This window comes from Protopterus annectens, chromosome 11.part0 (assembly GCF_019279795.1).
Source record: "Protopterus annectens isolate FY-2018-M chromosome 11.part0, PAN1.0, whole genome shotgun sequence".
Lineage (NCBI taxonomy): Eukaryota > Metazoa > Chordata > Ceratodontiformes > Protopteridae > Protopterus > Protopterus annectens.
In genome coordinates this window covers 235,144,412-235,161,762 of record NC_056745.1, presented here as the reverse complement: position 1 = coordinate 235,161,762, position 17,351 = coordinate 235,144,412, and the positions used below count along the sequence as shown (strand labels likewise).

The window sequence follows — 17,351 nt, the reverse complement described above, 5'->3', positions numbered from 1 at the left end:
AGAAGAAGAAAGGATGGAGGAGGCATTTCATGCTTTAGCCCACTTTAATGTGCATCTACTACATAATTTCTTTAGAAGGTAATTCTCCTGAGACACTGACAAATCCATAACTAGGGTCCCATGCCACTGCACTAGCCCCCTAGGGCACTTGCCTGCTTAACTTCCACTCAAAGAGGATGTAGGAGGATCTGCTTAGATGGTTAGCCATTAGCTTCTTGTCAGAAAGGATACATGAGGCTTGGAGGTGTAGATCCTGCTTAGGGGTCAAGTCCTAAGCTATCACAGCCAGTATGCACAGTTCAAAGAGTGAGTGGCTCTCTGTTTATGTATTTCGTTACACTGGTACTGTTTACCACTACTTACCACTACTTTTATTTTTGCCTAGTGACACAATGTTCCAGGCTAAAGATGGGCAATCTCTGCCTAACATCAATTAATATGTGTGGTAAGGTACGGCAAACTGGCTGAAAGGACCCATGGATGAGCAAAATTTATAAGCCAGTGGCTCACAATATGCAAGTTACAGGTGTCTCATCAGAAACGGTCACTCAGGGTTTGATGCTAGGTAATTTCTGTTTTTATTTACTTATCAGATCTTCAAGCAGAGACTGAAGCCCTCTGGTTAACAAAGTTTGCAGACAACTGCAAAATGAAGTTGTTACATCACCCTATGACACCCAAATGTCACCTGAAAGAAGACTTCTACTATGTTCAAACTATGTAGATTCATCATTCAGGAAGAGCTGGCAGAAAACAGAAAGCAAGCTGTGCCATAAGCTTTCAGCAAGGTCCCTGTAACTACAATACCTATAACTATGAGCCCTGCAACTATGAAAATTATAGTGATACCTGGGAACCACTACACCAAATCTCAAAAGTCAATGCAAAGCCATTTAAGTGTTTTTACAAAGGGTGAGACTTTGCTCCCCCATAAGTGGCAGGCTGCACAATCCACAAACCTATGAGCGATACACACTAACTCCAAGATCTCACTAACATTAAGGGAACGCTCAAATGTTCAACAACTTTAGACTTTATAGCAGAAACAAATATAAAATCCCTTGTGAACTTTACACATATTCCCATTATTGCACTTACAGCTGTGGTGTTGTGAGGCATGCAACTGTCTTAATCAGACTTTTAACCTCTTCAACTAGGACTATTATGGTCTTCTTAGAATGAGGAAGACACTTAGTTACAACTTCTACTATGGGTTTGCTGTAAAAAGGAAGAGTTCCTCCATTGTACTTCTCATGAGTTAGGAGATCACTAGGATGCAGCCCTTGTGGTATTTGACCTCATACTAAAAGATTGAGATAAAAAAAAAATAGGCCAGGGAGTTTAAGGCTGGGATTCCCTATTTCCTCCTCTCCTACACAGGACTGATAAATGCTTGATGGTGCACAAAGATTGGCAATGAAATATCTACACTCTGTACCTCATCACCATTGTCCACTGATAAGCAGTGTTAAGGCATACATGTCAATACAGACAAAGTGCAAAGCAAAAAAAAGTAGACAAGAAGGTCACTCCAGTTCTGAACTGATGTTCACACACACGAGTTAATCTATGCTTTGTTCTCAATTCAGAATTTTTTAAGAAATACTGTACTGTATTGTAACTGCAGTTAATACATAAACAGACTTCTGTTTTTCCCATCCAACTGTCCTGATGTCCAGTGAATACAGAATCAATTGCTTACATATTGAAAAAATGAAAACTTATGGTTGATCAGAGATTAAGTGACATTTTGTAGGCAAAACAATTTTCACTATGTCACAGTTTTTAAAACTGTTGTTGAAATGGAAATACACTTACCTTTTGGGACCTTTGCCTCTTGTGCCTACTGTTGAAATGGGTAAGGGATCATTCTTTCTCTCCATATCTACTAAATTATATATTGTTTTTTGACAATTCAGAACATCATCATCTGTTAGACTGTCCTTGACAATTACAGTTGCTAGAGGCACCACCTTTAAGCATATAGATAATAACAAAGTATTAGTATAGACAAAAAGAACAGCTGAACATTGTACCACTCCACACACTTTAAGCACTCTTACTTCTACAGAGCTTACTGTCAGTCTTTTCAAACAGTTATTGAAATAAATTGTGCACAACAATTTGAAGACAGAAATGCCTCAAAACTATTTCCTTTTCAAGTTCATATTGTACTAAATGAAACTCACATATACTCGACCAAAACAAGATAAAAAGAGCACCAAAACAAAAAAAAGAGACAATAAATCCAACCACAGGACTACCAACATAACTCTGTTAAGTGCTTTCACTCACTTTAATGCACATGAGCTTCTTCAGAACAAACACTCCATTAATTACAAACTGTTTAAATACCATTTGATATCAAATCACATGATCATATTGTACTACTAAGACACCAGCAAATTCCAAATATTAATATAACCCTGACGGTATTACCCTGACTAGGATTAGTGTGCACTCAAGGAAGGGTAAGCACTGTAGATCTGAGAATGAGATTGTTCATTCACCACCAAGGGGAAAGATTAGGCAACCCTCATGGCTGGCAACATGATACACCTACAGACAACTCTCACCCTAGTACAGCTAACAGACAATCCCACTATTTAGGAAAAAATGTGCTCAAGTCCAATAGGGCAATGGCTCCTGGTCAGCAGGTGTATGGAGTGAAGAGAGAAAGAAAAAAGATATTTGTGATATATTAATAAAAAGAAGCAGCAAAAGGATTTAAAGTCAGGGATGCCTTTGTTTCAAGACTTTCTTTAAACAAATCAACCTGCACACATTTAAAAATATATTATTTTGTGTCTTTAAAAAAATAAATAAATTCTTACTGCCTGCATGTTAAATATAGTTGTTTGTGAAATAATCATAGGCCAGTAACGCGTATATCTTTCAAGTTGCTGCTTTGCTCTCTCCACTGGAGATTCAGAACTTCCTCCATCAGAAGATCTGGATTCTGGAAAAGGACACAGTCTGTTTTCTCTCATAAACTCTCCAAAATCCTGAAAAAAGATCATAAGTCAAAAAATTACCCTTAGCCTTTCAATGTTATTCCAAATGTGAATACACGCCAGTAATTAATATATTAATTCACCTTGATGGTATACTGCATTTACTGTAAAATGGAATTAAAATACAGTCTGGATCTTTGAACGTATTTAGTCGAAGTGTGACCAGTTCAAGTGTATTTAGCTACTTGTTACCAAGCACCATGCAAATAGATAACATAAAAACATACAGCACACAAACCACAAGACATCAATAAAATAATTAACATATACCAGTACTATAATCATAATAAATACATAAGTAAGTAATACTAGATCATATATCATCCTATAAAAGAATATAGGGCCCTTAAGAACCTTCATAAATACTGACAGTGTAGATCCCTCCTTTATCCTTTGGAGAATGAGGTTCCAGATGGTTGGAGCTTGGTAAACATAAGATATAATTCATAAACAGAGAACAATCTCACAGGTGAGAAATGATGGGATTTAGTGGGGCAGTAGAGAAACAAGAGCTCCTTAAGGTAAGATAGAATTATGCTGTGTAGGGCTAAATACACCAGCAAAACTAGTAACAGATTAGACTAGCAGCCAGTGCAAGTAATAAGAACATAACTCAAAGTACCCGTTAGTAATTACACTGCAGAATTCTGAACTAGCTTCAAATGATCATGTTCACTGCTAGGAAGCCTCAGGTAATGGAAGTTCCAGTAAATAAGGCAGGAAGGTACTATGGCATGCACAACCACTGCAGTTTTTTCTGACCTAAGAAGGTGCTTGATATGACAGACATTTTCGCAGCAGAAGACACCTGGTTCCTAAGTGTCAATCTGTCACTGATAATCATGCTGATAATCATGCCTAGATCTTTAACTTTCTTCACAAAATGTAACCTATTACCACTAATACACAATGGAAGGAATAAGGGCTGGACATTTAGAGTCCATTAAGATAGTATGATTGGCCATGGCAACATCTTTGGTTAAGCTGCAGGTAGATGACAATCAAACATTTCAAGTCTTTACCTAATAAATTTGCCAGCCAATCTGTCCTGAGGAAAGGAAAGGTACACCTAAGATTATCATCAATATAACAGTGATATTGAAGACTTCTTCTTACAGTGGAAATGCACATATTGAGAATGACGACGACCCACAATGGAACTCTGTGGAACACTGGATGAACAGAAGAGCAGCTAATCCCAGACATTAGGTTTGCCCTGAGAGGTAGGAGGAGATTTATTTCAGAACAGGCCACATGTTTCCACAGTAAGTCTGTAGCACATCTTGAAGAAAGGTGTGAGCAACCATAAAAAAATGATGAAGTGAGATCAAAATGGACCAAAACTGAACTGTACTGTTGGATCCTCCTCATCAAAAGTTCATTAAAATCCCTTCTAAGGTCTGTCTCAGTACCATGTCTAGTGCTGAAATCTGACTAGAATGGGTCATGAACATGTTATTCTAAGAGAGCTGAATTAGGCTGTGAAAAGACAACCTTCTCAATAATGTCACTGATAAACTGACATGGTAAAACTGATCTGTCCATGTCCTACTAATCAATTCTCAGTCACCTTGTTCTCATCTATATTTACATTTCATGGGTTCCAGCTGAAATTTCAAGGACAGTAGGTTGATCCTCTGAATAGTGAAAGCACAAATGCAGAGAATATATATTAAATCTGAGGCTTTGATATCCTGGATTAACCCCCTTACTCTGAGGTTCAAAAAGTTATAGTCAATGCTTTTTCATGCTAAAATAAAACTGCCTTAACTATAGAAACTAATAATGCATTTTACTGTATCTGAATGCATCTTAGTACAGGCATACTGTTAAATGAAATGCACTAAAAAGAGAAACAGTGAATTTCTTAGCTTCCATGTCACAAACACCTAATACAGAGGATTATGATTGGGTCTCTAATCATAACCCACTTATTGCGTGTTCAACACATGAATGCAAAGAAACTGTTCTGGAGGTGAATCCTGGCATTCATGTTGAGAAGACACAGTAAAGGTTATGACTCGATCACAATTCTTTGTAGTGTGTGGAGTTCTACCTGCTGCATGTATTGTACCAGATACAATAATAAGTGCAGGACCATGAAGTACTCAATGCCTTTGAAAACTGGTAAAACACTTAGGTCTGTTAAAGAGACATCATAATGTCTTAACTTCTCTGTTTAAGAATTCTGGACAAGTACAATGGGGTACAAAGGCTCAAAATTAAAGAGTTTTTACATATTGCTCTAATTCACTTAAAATGTAACAGAACAGCAAATTTTATATCAACAAGCATTTTCTGAACAGTAACTATGAAGCTCTTGTTACTGGCATTACCAGAAAATCAGAGATTTTAAAAGGAACAGGGCAAAAATATGATGCAAAATCAGGAATAGGTGAGAGAGATAACAGCCTTTAAAAACTGTCATGTACTTCCTTCTGCCACACTTTAGCGAATGCGACTGCAGCAGGGATCATTTGAACATCTACTATCACGTCACGTTTACTTACACAGCTGTACTAAGTTCATCTTATGGATCACATTTGCAGTAGCCTTAGCTATATGGGTAAGTACCATAGCCGAAACTGACTGGTAGGAGGAAGGCTGAGGGTCTAAGAGCAACTGGAGAATGGTCCTAGAAAAATCTGTCCTAAACTTCGAGAAGGAATCTAGTTTACAGTGCATTTCAAAAGTGTGCACAGAAGACCAAGTTGCTGTTTCTAGAATATTACCCATTCCAAAAATCAAAAGATGAAGCCAAGGCCCTGGCAGAATGAGATCTGACCGTGCTTGCAATTGTTTTGCTGTGGTAGGTATACCAAATGGTAACAGCATGAGAGAAACATTTGAAATAGTTTACTTTTTGCTCACTATTCTTACCTTTGCATGAAATGAACTGAACAGAGATCCTGAAAGATTTTGTTCTGTAAAGAGAGTACCTGAGTTGTCATTGGACATTTAAGGTATGGAGTATCCTCTCTCCCTTATTTTTAGGTTCTGGAAAAAAAAATATCAGGAGATGGATAGTCAGCTTGCAACTCAGATACTGTTCATGAACAAGTTGGAGCAATTACCACCATTTCCATGTCAAGAACCTCAAGTCAGCAAGATGACCTGGTTCAAATGGAGCAAGAGTTAGCTTTTCTAACATAAAATTAAGATCCCAAAGAACAGCCACCTGTTTTCTAGGAGGCGGTGCATGCAAAACCTCTTTCAAAAACGTTTTCATATAAGACTGCACTAAAAGAGAGGGATCTATGGGCAGACATGCTAAAATGGCCAACAAATGAACCTTGATTCAGAAGTAAGACAGGACGAAAGATAGTAACTTATACAAATAATATGGAATCAGAGAAACACTAGTCCTCAATAGGTGCTAGTTTTCACGTCGGTGCCAAGAAAATAGAAGTTATGTTCTTACCATAACATTCCATGTTAGTTGTCTTCTTCTCGCCTTCTTCTTGCTGGATGGGTTCGGAGCCGACCTCGGCTCCGACTCGGCCACTCTAAAAGCTCGAGAGTTGGTTCCACCGGCTCGAGGCTCCCCTTATATCCCACAATGCTAGGCGAGAGTTACCTCAGATCTCGTTTGTAAGCTAACCCCAGCTTATAACAGTAACAGTATAACTGTAAAAACAGAATCCACCTTTAACAACAGGAAGCAAAAGGGTGACCTACATCCTGAACCAAGAAATATGCATAATAGCATATGACTAAGAAAGAGGTGGTAGAAAGAGAGGTCACGATCACAACTCCTCTAGGTCTGTCCAGGCCAGGGGAAGGAGGGTGGACGAAGAAGAAGGCGAGAAGAAGACAACTAACATGGAACGTTATGGTAAGAACATAACTTCTATATGTTAAGTTGTCTATCTCGCCTTCATTCTTGCTGGATGGGACCGCGTCCCTAGCACCTTGTCCGGGGTGGCCTAACGGAACAGACTCCTGAGAACAGTGGAACCAAAATTAGCTCTATGCCTAGAAGCTAAATCCAACTTATAATGAGAAATAAAAGTGTGAGGAGTAGCCCAAGTAGCCGCTGCACAAATGGTGTCAATAGGCAGTCTGTCTTGGAAGGCTAAAGAAGTAGCCAAAGCTCTGGTGGAATGGGCTTTAGGTTTATTAGGCAATTTTGTTGTCTAATTTCATATACCAGGGAAATCAAAGATGTTAGCCATCTGGATAATGATACCTTTGAAACTGAAAGTCCCTTTCTGCTTTCCGCATAGGAGACAAACAGCTGATCAGATTTTCTGAATTGTTTCGTCCTATCCAAGTAGTACCTTAATTGACGATGAACATCCAGGCAGTGTAATTTTTGTTCAGACCTATTTGAATACTCTGGGAAAAGACAGGGAGGTCAATGGTTTGATTTAGATTTGATGTTGAAACCACCTTAGGCAAAAAGGACGGGTTAGTTCGTAAGGAAACTCTGTCCTTATGGAATACAAGATAAGGAGAACGACAACTGAGTGCTTGAAGTTCTGAAATTCTTCTAGCTGATGTGATAGCCACCAGAAAGAGAGTTTTCCATGATAATAATTTCAAGGAACATGAAGCTGCAGGTTCAAAAGGGGAAAGAATCAAAGAAGCAAGAACTAAATTTAGGTCCCAAGGAGAAGGAGGATTTCTTATAGGAGGTCTGAGAAGAAAAACTCCTTTCAAAAAGGCTTTGCAAAGTTTGTGGGACATTAGGGCAGATTCAGAAATACCCACATGGAAATTAGAAATAGCTGCCAATTGAACCTTAAGAGTAGATGGAGATGAACCTGCATGGAAGAGTTCAGCTAGAAAATCAAGGACTAGTTGGATGGAAGCGGTGAAAGGATCTATGTCCTTTCCTTGTGCCCAATATGAGAAGCGTTTCCACTTACTCAAATAAATCTTTCGAGTGGAAGATTTATGGGAAGCTATCAATATATCTCTAACAGAGTGAGATAATTGAGGAAGCCTGGCTACGGTTGGAACTGGAGGAACCAAGCAGTGAGGTTCAGAGAGGGGAGGGAGCGATGAAACTGACCCGACTGGTGGATCAAAAGATCTGGAACTAGGTCCAGATTCCACAGTCGCACCAAAAGAAATCGATGTAGAAAGGGGAACCACACTTGTCGAGGCCAGTAAGGAGCAATGAGGATCAATGAGGCCTTCTGAGCGATAGCTTTCTGTATTACTTGAGAGATCAGTGGGAAAGGAGGAAATGCATACAGAAGTCCCCGGGGCCAAACTTGGACTAGAGCGTCCCTGCTGGGTTGGCCTGGTAAAGGGAATAGAGTGAAATATTCTCTGCACTTGCTGTTTTGGGGAGTAGCAAAAAGATCGCAGCAAGGCTGACCCCACTTGAGAAAGATTTCTCTTATACAGAGTCTTTCAGAGACCACTCGTGAGGCATGAGTATAGCTCTGCTCAACTTGTCCGCAATGTGATTGGACTTCCCGGGGATGTGCGTTGCTATCAGAAAACGCTGAGAAGAAATCGCCCATTGCCACAGTCTGAGTGCTTCTCGACACAGGGGGTATGATCTGGTTCCGCCTTGTTTGTTGATGTACCACACTACAGACATATTGTCTGTCTGGATTGCAATCGTTCCCAAGGGAAGAGAGTCTTGAAGGGCTTGCAACGCTAAAAGCACTGCTCTCATCTCCAGAACATTTATGTGCAAGTGGCATTCGCTTGGTTGCCATGTGCCCTGGACTGTCCTGCCCTGATAATGGCCCCCCCCAACCGATCAGGGAGGCATCCGCTGTCAGAGTAGCAACCGGGGGAACGGGAACAAAGGGTCTTCCGACAGGAGCTGGGGAAGACATCCACCACATGAGATGCTTTTGCACGCTTGCGTGATCATAATGGTGTGAGACATTGGAAGTTCCTGGTATGACCATTGGGTAAAAAGCATCCACTGAAGGATCCGCATGTGGTATCTGGCCAACGGAAGGAGGGGTATGGCCGCTGCCATGATTCCCAACACCTTTAGAACTAACCTGGCTTTGACTCTGTTGTTGTTGAGAAGAAGTGACACCAATTTGTGAATGTCTGATATCCTTTGGTTCGTTAGCCTTGCAGACATGTTTATAGTATCTAAATTTGCCTATGTAGGTAATAGTACGACAAGGCGACAAAACAGACTTTTCGCAATTTATTGAAATACCCAGTTTTTGACAAACGCGAAAAGTATAATCTCTGGCCATCAGAAGGAGATGCTTGGTGAGAGCTGTGAGAAGCCAGTCGTCCAAATATGGAAACACCTGGAATCCTTGTCGCCTCAGGTGAGAAGCTACCACTGCCATGCATTTGGTAAACACCCGGGGGGCAGTGGTGAGACCAAAGGGCAGGGCCCTGAACTGAAAATGACTGGTTCCCAGCCTGAAGCGGAGGAATCTTCTGGAGCCGCCTGTTCATTTTTATGTGATAGTACGCATCCCGAAGATCTATAGAGCACATCCAGTTTCCTTTGCCCAAAAGGGGAAGAATGGATTGCAGCGTGACCATCCGAAATCTTGTTTTCTTGACTGATTTGTTCAAGACACTGAGATCCAAAATCGGTCTCCAGTCCCCTGTTTTCTTTGGAACTAAAAAGAACCTTGAGTAGATTCCGGATCCTTGTTGGTCTGCTGGCACTGACTGAATTGCTCTTTTGCAAGCAGTTTTGAAATTTCCAAAGCTGCTATATCCCTTTGAGCGGGTGGAACATCTGGAAGGGATTTTTTGACTGATTTGGAAAACGAAGAAAGGGGATAGAATAGCCTTCGGAAATGATGGACTGTACCCATTTGTCTTGAGTCAGGGATAGCCAGGCTTCTGGGTACAGTGACAATCTTCCCCGACTGCCTCCGAAGATGGGCAGTCAGGCAACACCTCAGGGATGCTGAAAAGGCTTGTCAGGAAAGGCTTCCCGATTGCCCTGGTTCTGCGGACCCCTGCCCCTAGGGCGACGCCTACCATTGTTATTCCCACCTCTGCCTCTGGTAGGAAAACGACTCTAGCGCCAGGCTAAGTCCCTTGAGATTGTTTACGGAACCACATCTTCCCACCCTTCTGGCCTTTGGGGTAAGGCCTAGAAGGAGTCGAAAACGGACTCGACGGCAGAAAGGGTCTTGCCATCAGTCTCGCACCTAGTCAGGGTTTCTTTCACTTGAGGACCAAAGAGAGATGATCCATCAAAAGGGGAGTTCGTGAAAGACGCCTTGAAAGGGTCCGCAAAATTGCATAGCCGCATCCAGGCGTGCTCACGTAAGGCTACACCTGTCCCTGCGCTCTGCTCGCTCCATCGGCCGCATAAGAGAGGAGGCGATGGAGGAGTTAGATATGGAATTAAGGGTAGCCAGCTGCGTGTTCATTTTATCTTGGAAACCCGCAGCTGTAGGATCTTTAACATTTCACTCGCTTCCTTGATCAAGTCCCTTTGAAGACGAAAGTGAAATGGCACAGGTAATTCAGCTTAACGCATGGTAAATGTCGCTGAGGAGAACATCCGCTTCCGCACCTATCCATGGACCTAGATTCCTTGTTAGGTGGATGGACAGGGACTGAAGGATCAGCCAGTTCCTTCTTTGTGGCAGCAGCTACCACCATAGCATCCACAGAAACTCCTTTTGATAAAAATTGCTTGTCTGATGGAGCTGTGATGAATTTAGAGGGTCTCCTGGGAGTGGGTTCCACTGAATCAGGAGCCGCCCATGCCTTCTTAGCAACCACCTGCATGAGGGGGTCGAAGGGGGGGGACACCCAGGAGGTGGAAGGACGAGAGCCAAACGCCTCAAGATACACAGATTCGTCCTCCGAAGGGTTGAGGGCTGGCCAATTTCCCTCTGTTTCAGGATCTCCAGAATGTCTGCAAATGAGACATCTTCAGAAGGGGAACGGGGAACCCTCAGAATCATCCAGATCTGTGTCTGACGTGATAGACTCAGGTGTGTCAATGTGCTTCCTCTCTCACTTCCTCTTCCTTGGGGGCTCTGCTGCCAAATCAGGAGAGGGCTCGGAAGAGGATGAAATCCCCACAGGGGCTCCTGAGGAGCTGGCTCTCTGCGGTCCGGGATGAGGGAGTGAGTCGACTTACCCTGAGGCAGCATAGAGGGAGGGGCGGACGGAGCCGACTGTGGAGTAGAGCCAGGCTCTAACACACTCCGCATGAACTCGAATGCACCCCTGTCAGGCAGAGCCAGAGGTCCCCGCTACGAGGAGCTAAGCACCCCCATCGGCACCGACAGTGATGGCTCGAGGTCGATGTCGGAGCCGAACTCACCAGCGCCAAGCACCGAGAGGGAGAGGGGGTCGGACAAGGGTCCGATGCCACTCACCCCCTCGGAGCCGACGAGGGAAGTCCGGCGCCGAGATTCCTCCAAAGAAGAAAACGGAGCCGACGACGGAGCCGAAGACAATTGTCTCGCCCGGTGATCACAGTCTCGCCCGACACGCACCCGCCCGAGCTCAAGAGAGTCAAGGAGGAAAGAGTTGATGGACTGGGCAGGCACCGACTGATGAGTCGGGCTCTGAAGCATCTGGGCTAGTGCCTCGGACTTAAGTAGTCGACTCACCACTCTCTGCAGGTCATGATCGGACAGCCTCGATGACCTAGAGGAATGAGACCTTTGGCTCCGTTCAGACAGCAGGGGAGATCCTGGAGCCGAATGAACGGAGCCAAGAGAAGGAGACCTAGACCTCTTTCTAGTTGTCGGCTCGAAGGTCTGGTCGGAGCCGACATCGGTACAATAACCCCGGCCCGGGCCGGAGCCGAGGAAGCCACAGAAACTGTGGACTGAGACTTATCGGCTCCAGCCGGAGCCGATAAAGGCAAAGGTTGAACAACCTGAGGTCTCGGCTCAGAAGCCGGAGCCAAGACCTCGATGCCTTAGAGGGCTTCCCTGTTGAAACTGACAGGGAATCCTCTGGCTTCAATAATCCTCTCAGAATCAACTTGTTTTTTCTTTCCTGCAGGACCCTGGGGCTGAAGCCATGGCACACAGCACAGGAGTCCTGCAGGTGCAAAGGCCCCAGACAATAGACACAAGAGTGTGAGCGCCTGTCAGAGACATTTTCTGACAGCACGCATCACACTTCTTGAATCCGGAGACCTTTGCTTCTTTAGACATTTCCCTAACTGACAGGTGTACACAAACACACACCCAAACACACAAGTTATACCCTGTCAGCAAAAAATAATAATTTTAGTAGTAATACTAGAATTAAGTACAATAAAATTAAAGTAAACTACACAAACACTCCACTAGGGAAGGGAAGGCCTAAGGCCCAAAGGAAGAACCAAAGGTTCTTTTAGTAAAGAAACGGGAAAAATTAGGGTCGGGGATAAAGTTTTATAATCTACACTAATCTAGGAAGAATTAACTTAAAAAGGGGGAAAAGATTAACTTTTAGAAGAAAAAGCTAACACTCACCAGGAACCGGTAGAAGCAACCAACCTCGAAGCTGTAGCGGCAAACGAGATCTGAGGTAACTCTCGCCTAGCATTGTGGGATATAAGGGGAGCCTCGAGCCGGTGGAACCAACTCTCGAGCTTTTAGAGTGGCCGAGTCGGAGCCGAGGTCGGCTCCGAACCCATCCAGCAAGAATGAAGGCGAGATAGACAACTTAACATATAACCTTTTCTGTCTACTAATACATGATATTTTAGCAGCATTTTTTTCTCGTCTACTTTAAATACCTGCTGTATATCCTCAGAAAAAAGATTTTATCATCCAGGCAAGTCAGAAGTAGTTGATTGGGGTTAGGATGTATCAAACACCCAAAAAAAGGAGGCCAGCACCAATGAGTAAGCAATATAATTCCAATTTAATAAGGATTAATAGTAGTAGGAAATGATGTCGAAATAATTGTGGTATAAAAGGAAATGATGTAAATGGTGGATTTTGTAAATCTGAAGAAGTTCTGTAATAAACAGGACAAAAGCACTAAATTTATTCTGGCTCCAGTGCGTGTCTTGTTTCAGTAATATTTTACGTTTTTTTGAGTCATAATTCCAATTTATTCTTGTGGTAACACCAAAGATGTCAGACCGGTCTGACGTCTTTGGTGTTGCCACAAGAATAAATTGGAATTATATTGCTTACTTGTTGGTGCTGGCCTCCTTTTTTCAAACTGATTTGTGGTCTTTTGGCTGGTTGCACCAGCCGTACTTGCGAGTTCATTTGTTAGGTATTGGATGCATCAAAAAACCCTGGTTTTGTGTTTTTAGATCCAGTATGCGAGAAAGCTAGTGATAATTGTCCCTGGGTATATCTAAAATAAAGGAGGACCAACCACTGTTGTCTGTTCCAGAAGGGAGACATCAATATGATCTTTGGGGAGTCCTTCTAAATCTTAAGAATGACCCTGGATATTCATGGAAAGGGAATAAAGGCATACAGGAAAATTTCTGTTCAAGGAAAAGAAAAAGCATCTCTCTTCCAGAACTTCTTCATTGCTAGACTTGGAGCAGAATTTTTCCCAACTGATTGTTGTGAGAGGAGGCAAAAGGATGCATATGAGGTGTTCCCGATAACTGGATCAAATCTTGGAGGAAGCCCTGATTCAATTAACATTTGTGAGGATCTGTCCTGATCCTGCTCAAAGTGTCTGCCACATAATTTTGTTCTGATGGTATGTAAGACTTTAGAGTGACATTGTGCTGAAAAGCTGCAACTCCAGCTACTATGCCTAGTCTGCAAAGAGGATAAATATCTGGACCCCCAATGCTTACTTATGTACCATATCACTGCGTTACTATCGGTAAACATTTGTAGATGTCCTGTGGACCACACATGATTGTGAGAGTACTTATAAGAACTAACATCTCTTTTATGTTTATGTATTTTGGTCAGTGTTTTTTGTTCCCAAGACCCTGTACCTTTATCCCCATAGGCACTGCTCCACAAGGAAAGTCTGATGCATCTGTTGTGACCAACTGGGCTGAAGCTGAAAGGGAGACCGAAGACTTAGATTCTGATAAATTTGGGGTCGCCACCAAAAAATCTCCCTTTTCATACCCCCAAAACTGGAATCTAAAATGTCAGGGGATGTTGATGAAATCATATAGATTTCAGGTAATCACTGGATTTTTCTGAAATGAGTCTTGCAAGAAATATGGTAATCACAGATGCCATGAGACCCAAAATCCTGAGGAATTTCCTTGTAGATATAGTAAGTCTGAAAAGAAAAACTTAAGAACAGATCTAGATATGGATTTACTTCTTCACATGGAAAAAAAGCTCTTTGAACTGAGGTGCCCAGGAGACACCCCAAGAAAGTAGTCTTGTGAGAAGAAATCAGAAAAGACTTTTGTATGTTCTTTTGTAATCCCATTCTGTATATGATCTTCATTACCCAAGTGAGAGATTCCTGACACTTCATAAAAGACTCTGCAAAGATAAGCAACTTGTCTAAATATGGAAAAATGTGAATACCTTGCAGTTTACAGTAGGCAATCACAGGAGCCACACACTGTGAATACTCCTCGAGCAATGGATAGACCAAAGGGTAACGCAGAGAACTGATAATGTGATCTTAACACCAAAAACCTTAAGATGTGTCTGAAATCTGGATCTATAAGAATGTGACAAGCATCTTTTAAATCAAAGGTTACCAGAAAATTCCAATGGGGAATAAGAAGTAACAAGTTAAGTGACCACATTTTGAACTTGGGCACCATCACAAACAGCTTCAGAAAAGAAAGAGAGACTCATAATTGGTCTCTTAAGAATTTTTTTTTGGCACAAGAAATATCCTTGAGTAAAAACCCTTCCCCCTTACTAAGAAGGAGGGGCATTTTATATCACCCCTGAGAGAGCATATGCTGAATGACAGGAGTGAAAAGAAAACAGGGAAGGAGAAATTCCTCTGAAAGGTGGGAGAGACTCCATTTTTAAGCTTGAAGGATTACTCTCAGAACACATCTGTCTGAAACAATCTGTTGCCAAAGAGGGAAATGGAAGTTCAGAACCTGAGAAAGGATTAAGTGACTGCCAGGTTGAAAGGGGAAAGTAAGTCCTGCAAAATAGTCATTCAGACTTATTAGATTGCCCTTTGTTTTGGGGGGCTTCTGCTCTCTTTCTGCAACCTCCCTGCCATTGTTTTTTAAACATTTACCTACTGGCAGCTAGCTGGGTCTGTCTATTTTTCTTTTAAAGATGGATAAACAGGGAGCACTGATTCGTTTGGACAACTTGGAAATAAAATTCTGAAAAACACGAGAGATCCACACCTTTCATAAACCTGCGCAGGAGGAGGTCAAAATCTAGATTTCTATCCAAGGGAGAATTCAAAATGTCATGTCATTCTTCAGCAGGTTTTGAGAACATAGCCAGGCAAACCTCCTCATAACAGTTCCAGCTACAGAAGCCTTAGAAGTGTCATCGGCATAATGCACAATTCAAACATTGGGTAGCATACCTCTCAACTGTCTGGCTTTTCGCAGAATGTCCAGATTTTTGCCCCATATTTTTGGTCTGTTCCTCATAGAATGTGTGGGTTACTGGCAAATCATTAACAACTGAACTCACTGAATAATTACAACATTTGAGTTTCAGACTTCATAACCTATTAAAAATGCATGGTAATGCAAAAAGTGTTATTCTAGCAATGCTCTACATTTAAAAGACCAATAGTTAAATTCTGTCCCTGGTTTGGGGGGTTTTGCACTCGCCCCCACCCAATATTGTTGGCTTTGTCCAGATTTATTGTGCTACGAGAGACACAGAAGCAACCAAGTTATACAAATCAGATTTCTCCTCAGAAAAAGGTAACAGAAGGCAAAACATTCATATTCAAAGAAAAAGCAAGAACAAACTTCAACTTATAAGCTTGACAGTTGTGAATTCTAAAAAAACAAGTGTTGCAGAAGCATACACCCCCCCCCCCAAATCTATCAAAAGCCTTCCCATGCTTGTAAGGAGGAGAAGGATTAGTATTATCCAAATATTTACAGCAGCTAGCTAGGTTCACTGAAGCAAAAGCTATCTAGTCTGATATGGGATAAGTGTATAAAAACTTAAAAAAATTGAAGAACTTTATATAAACACTGTTATTAGTGCTAGCATGTCTGGCTGAGGTTTTGTACATAATTTCAGATTAACCCATGTATTATATGCCAGCGTGGCTAGCTATGATATTATAAATAAGTTCTTATCTGTTGATTTATAATCTGTTTGCACAGAATGTTTAAAGACTTGAACAGTGTCCCTTTACATTTCTAACTGTGCACATTTGTGAAGAAGATTCTAAATGCAGACTGTCTCAGAATCAGTTCATTATCAGCTGATGACCAGCTGTCATTGGAATGTTGACAGTTGTTCAGACTGGAAGGAACTTTAGTAACAGCTGCTGATTGATTTTCAAAATATGAAATGAAAATTAGAACTTGAACAGTTGTGACAGTTAAGCAGTCTATAAAAGAGCATGCTGAAGACAGCTGTTGACGGTTAACAGCCAGTTATAGTTACAGTTGTACTATATGTATATCCAAAAGGACTCACCAAGAACTATAAGCCTGCCTTTGCTCTGTTGTAATAACTTAGTTTAGATCAGGGACAGTGTTCTTTAGTCAGATAGGAAAATGATAACTAATACATACTGGATTTCTATCCCTCAGTACTGATTTAATTTTTCTGGTGATTGAGTTCTGTTTGTTTATTGGAAATTACTGTTTTATAGTTTTAATCATTTTGCTCATTATTAAATATTTGTATTACCTTACATTGTGGCTGGTCAATCAGTGTTTTTCTTTAGTGATTTCAGTATGCTTATACCTGCTTTGATAACTTCCAGCGCCACTTAGCCTGGCTGCTTCAAGTCATTTGCTATCATTTGTTTTAATATCTAATTTTAATAACTGGACACCCCTTTTAAATGACATGTAGACACTCACTCTGATTGGTGGCAGCGTGTTACTATATTACTTTGGAGAAGGAGCACAGGTGGAAATCTGTGCCAGGCTTTCCCAGAAGTGTTTGGATGTGTGAGATTTAATTTAGTTAAGTGTGAGTGTACAGAGGTCTTAAACTGGGATACATTGTTCTGGAGTGTGTAATAAGGAGTTACATTTGAGGTGGACAGAAGTATACAGTCTAGTTCCAGGTTATAGAGAGTGCTCCTGTTGTGCTCTTAGGAGAAACTGTGGAATATTACTATTGTTTAAGTGATGGTTTCACATTGGAGTCATTAGTGAGGACTGAAGCTCCTTAGTTGCTGACTCAGGATAGTGGGGAACATCACATTATTGCTGGCAGTCCAGTGGGATATTATCCTGATATAGCATTAAATGGTGGCAGTGGTGTGGGATTTTTAATTGGACCTCAGTAGCCTGTGGGTAGTTGTCATTAAGGTGTGCACTCTTGTCAGCCACAAAGTAAG

At 41.7% G+C, this 17,351-nt stretch overlaps 1 protein-coding gene across 2 annotated transcripts in view; it reads right to left on the bottom strand.

The window, feature by feature from the left end:
* The window catches only part of INTS13 (integrator complex subunit 13), a 629,493-nt gene that overhangs the window by 155,614 nt on the left and 456,528 nt on the right, over positions 1 to 17,351 (bottom strand). For both annotated transcript variants that reach the window (XM_044087655.1, XM_044087656.1), the window contains exons 12-13: positions 2,835 to 3,005; positions 1,819 to 1,973 (exon numbers count right to left, since the gene is read on the bottom strand). In XM_044087655.1, the coding sequence (XP_043943590.1) occupies positions 1,819 to 1,973; positions 2,835 to 3,005 (326 nt within the window). The remainder of the gene's footprint in view (positions 1 to 1,818; positions 1,974 to 2,834; positions 3,006 to 17,351) is intronic.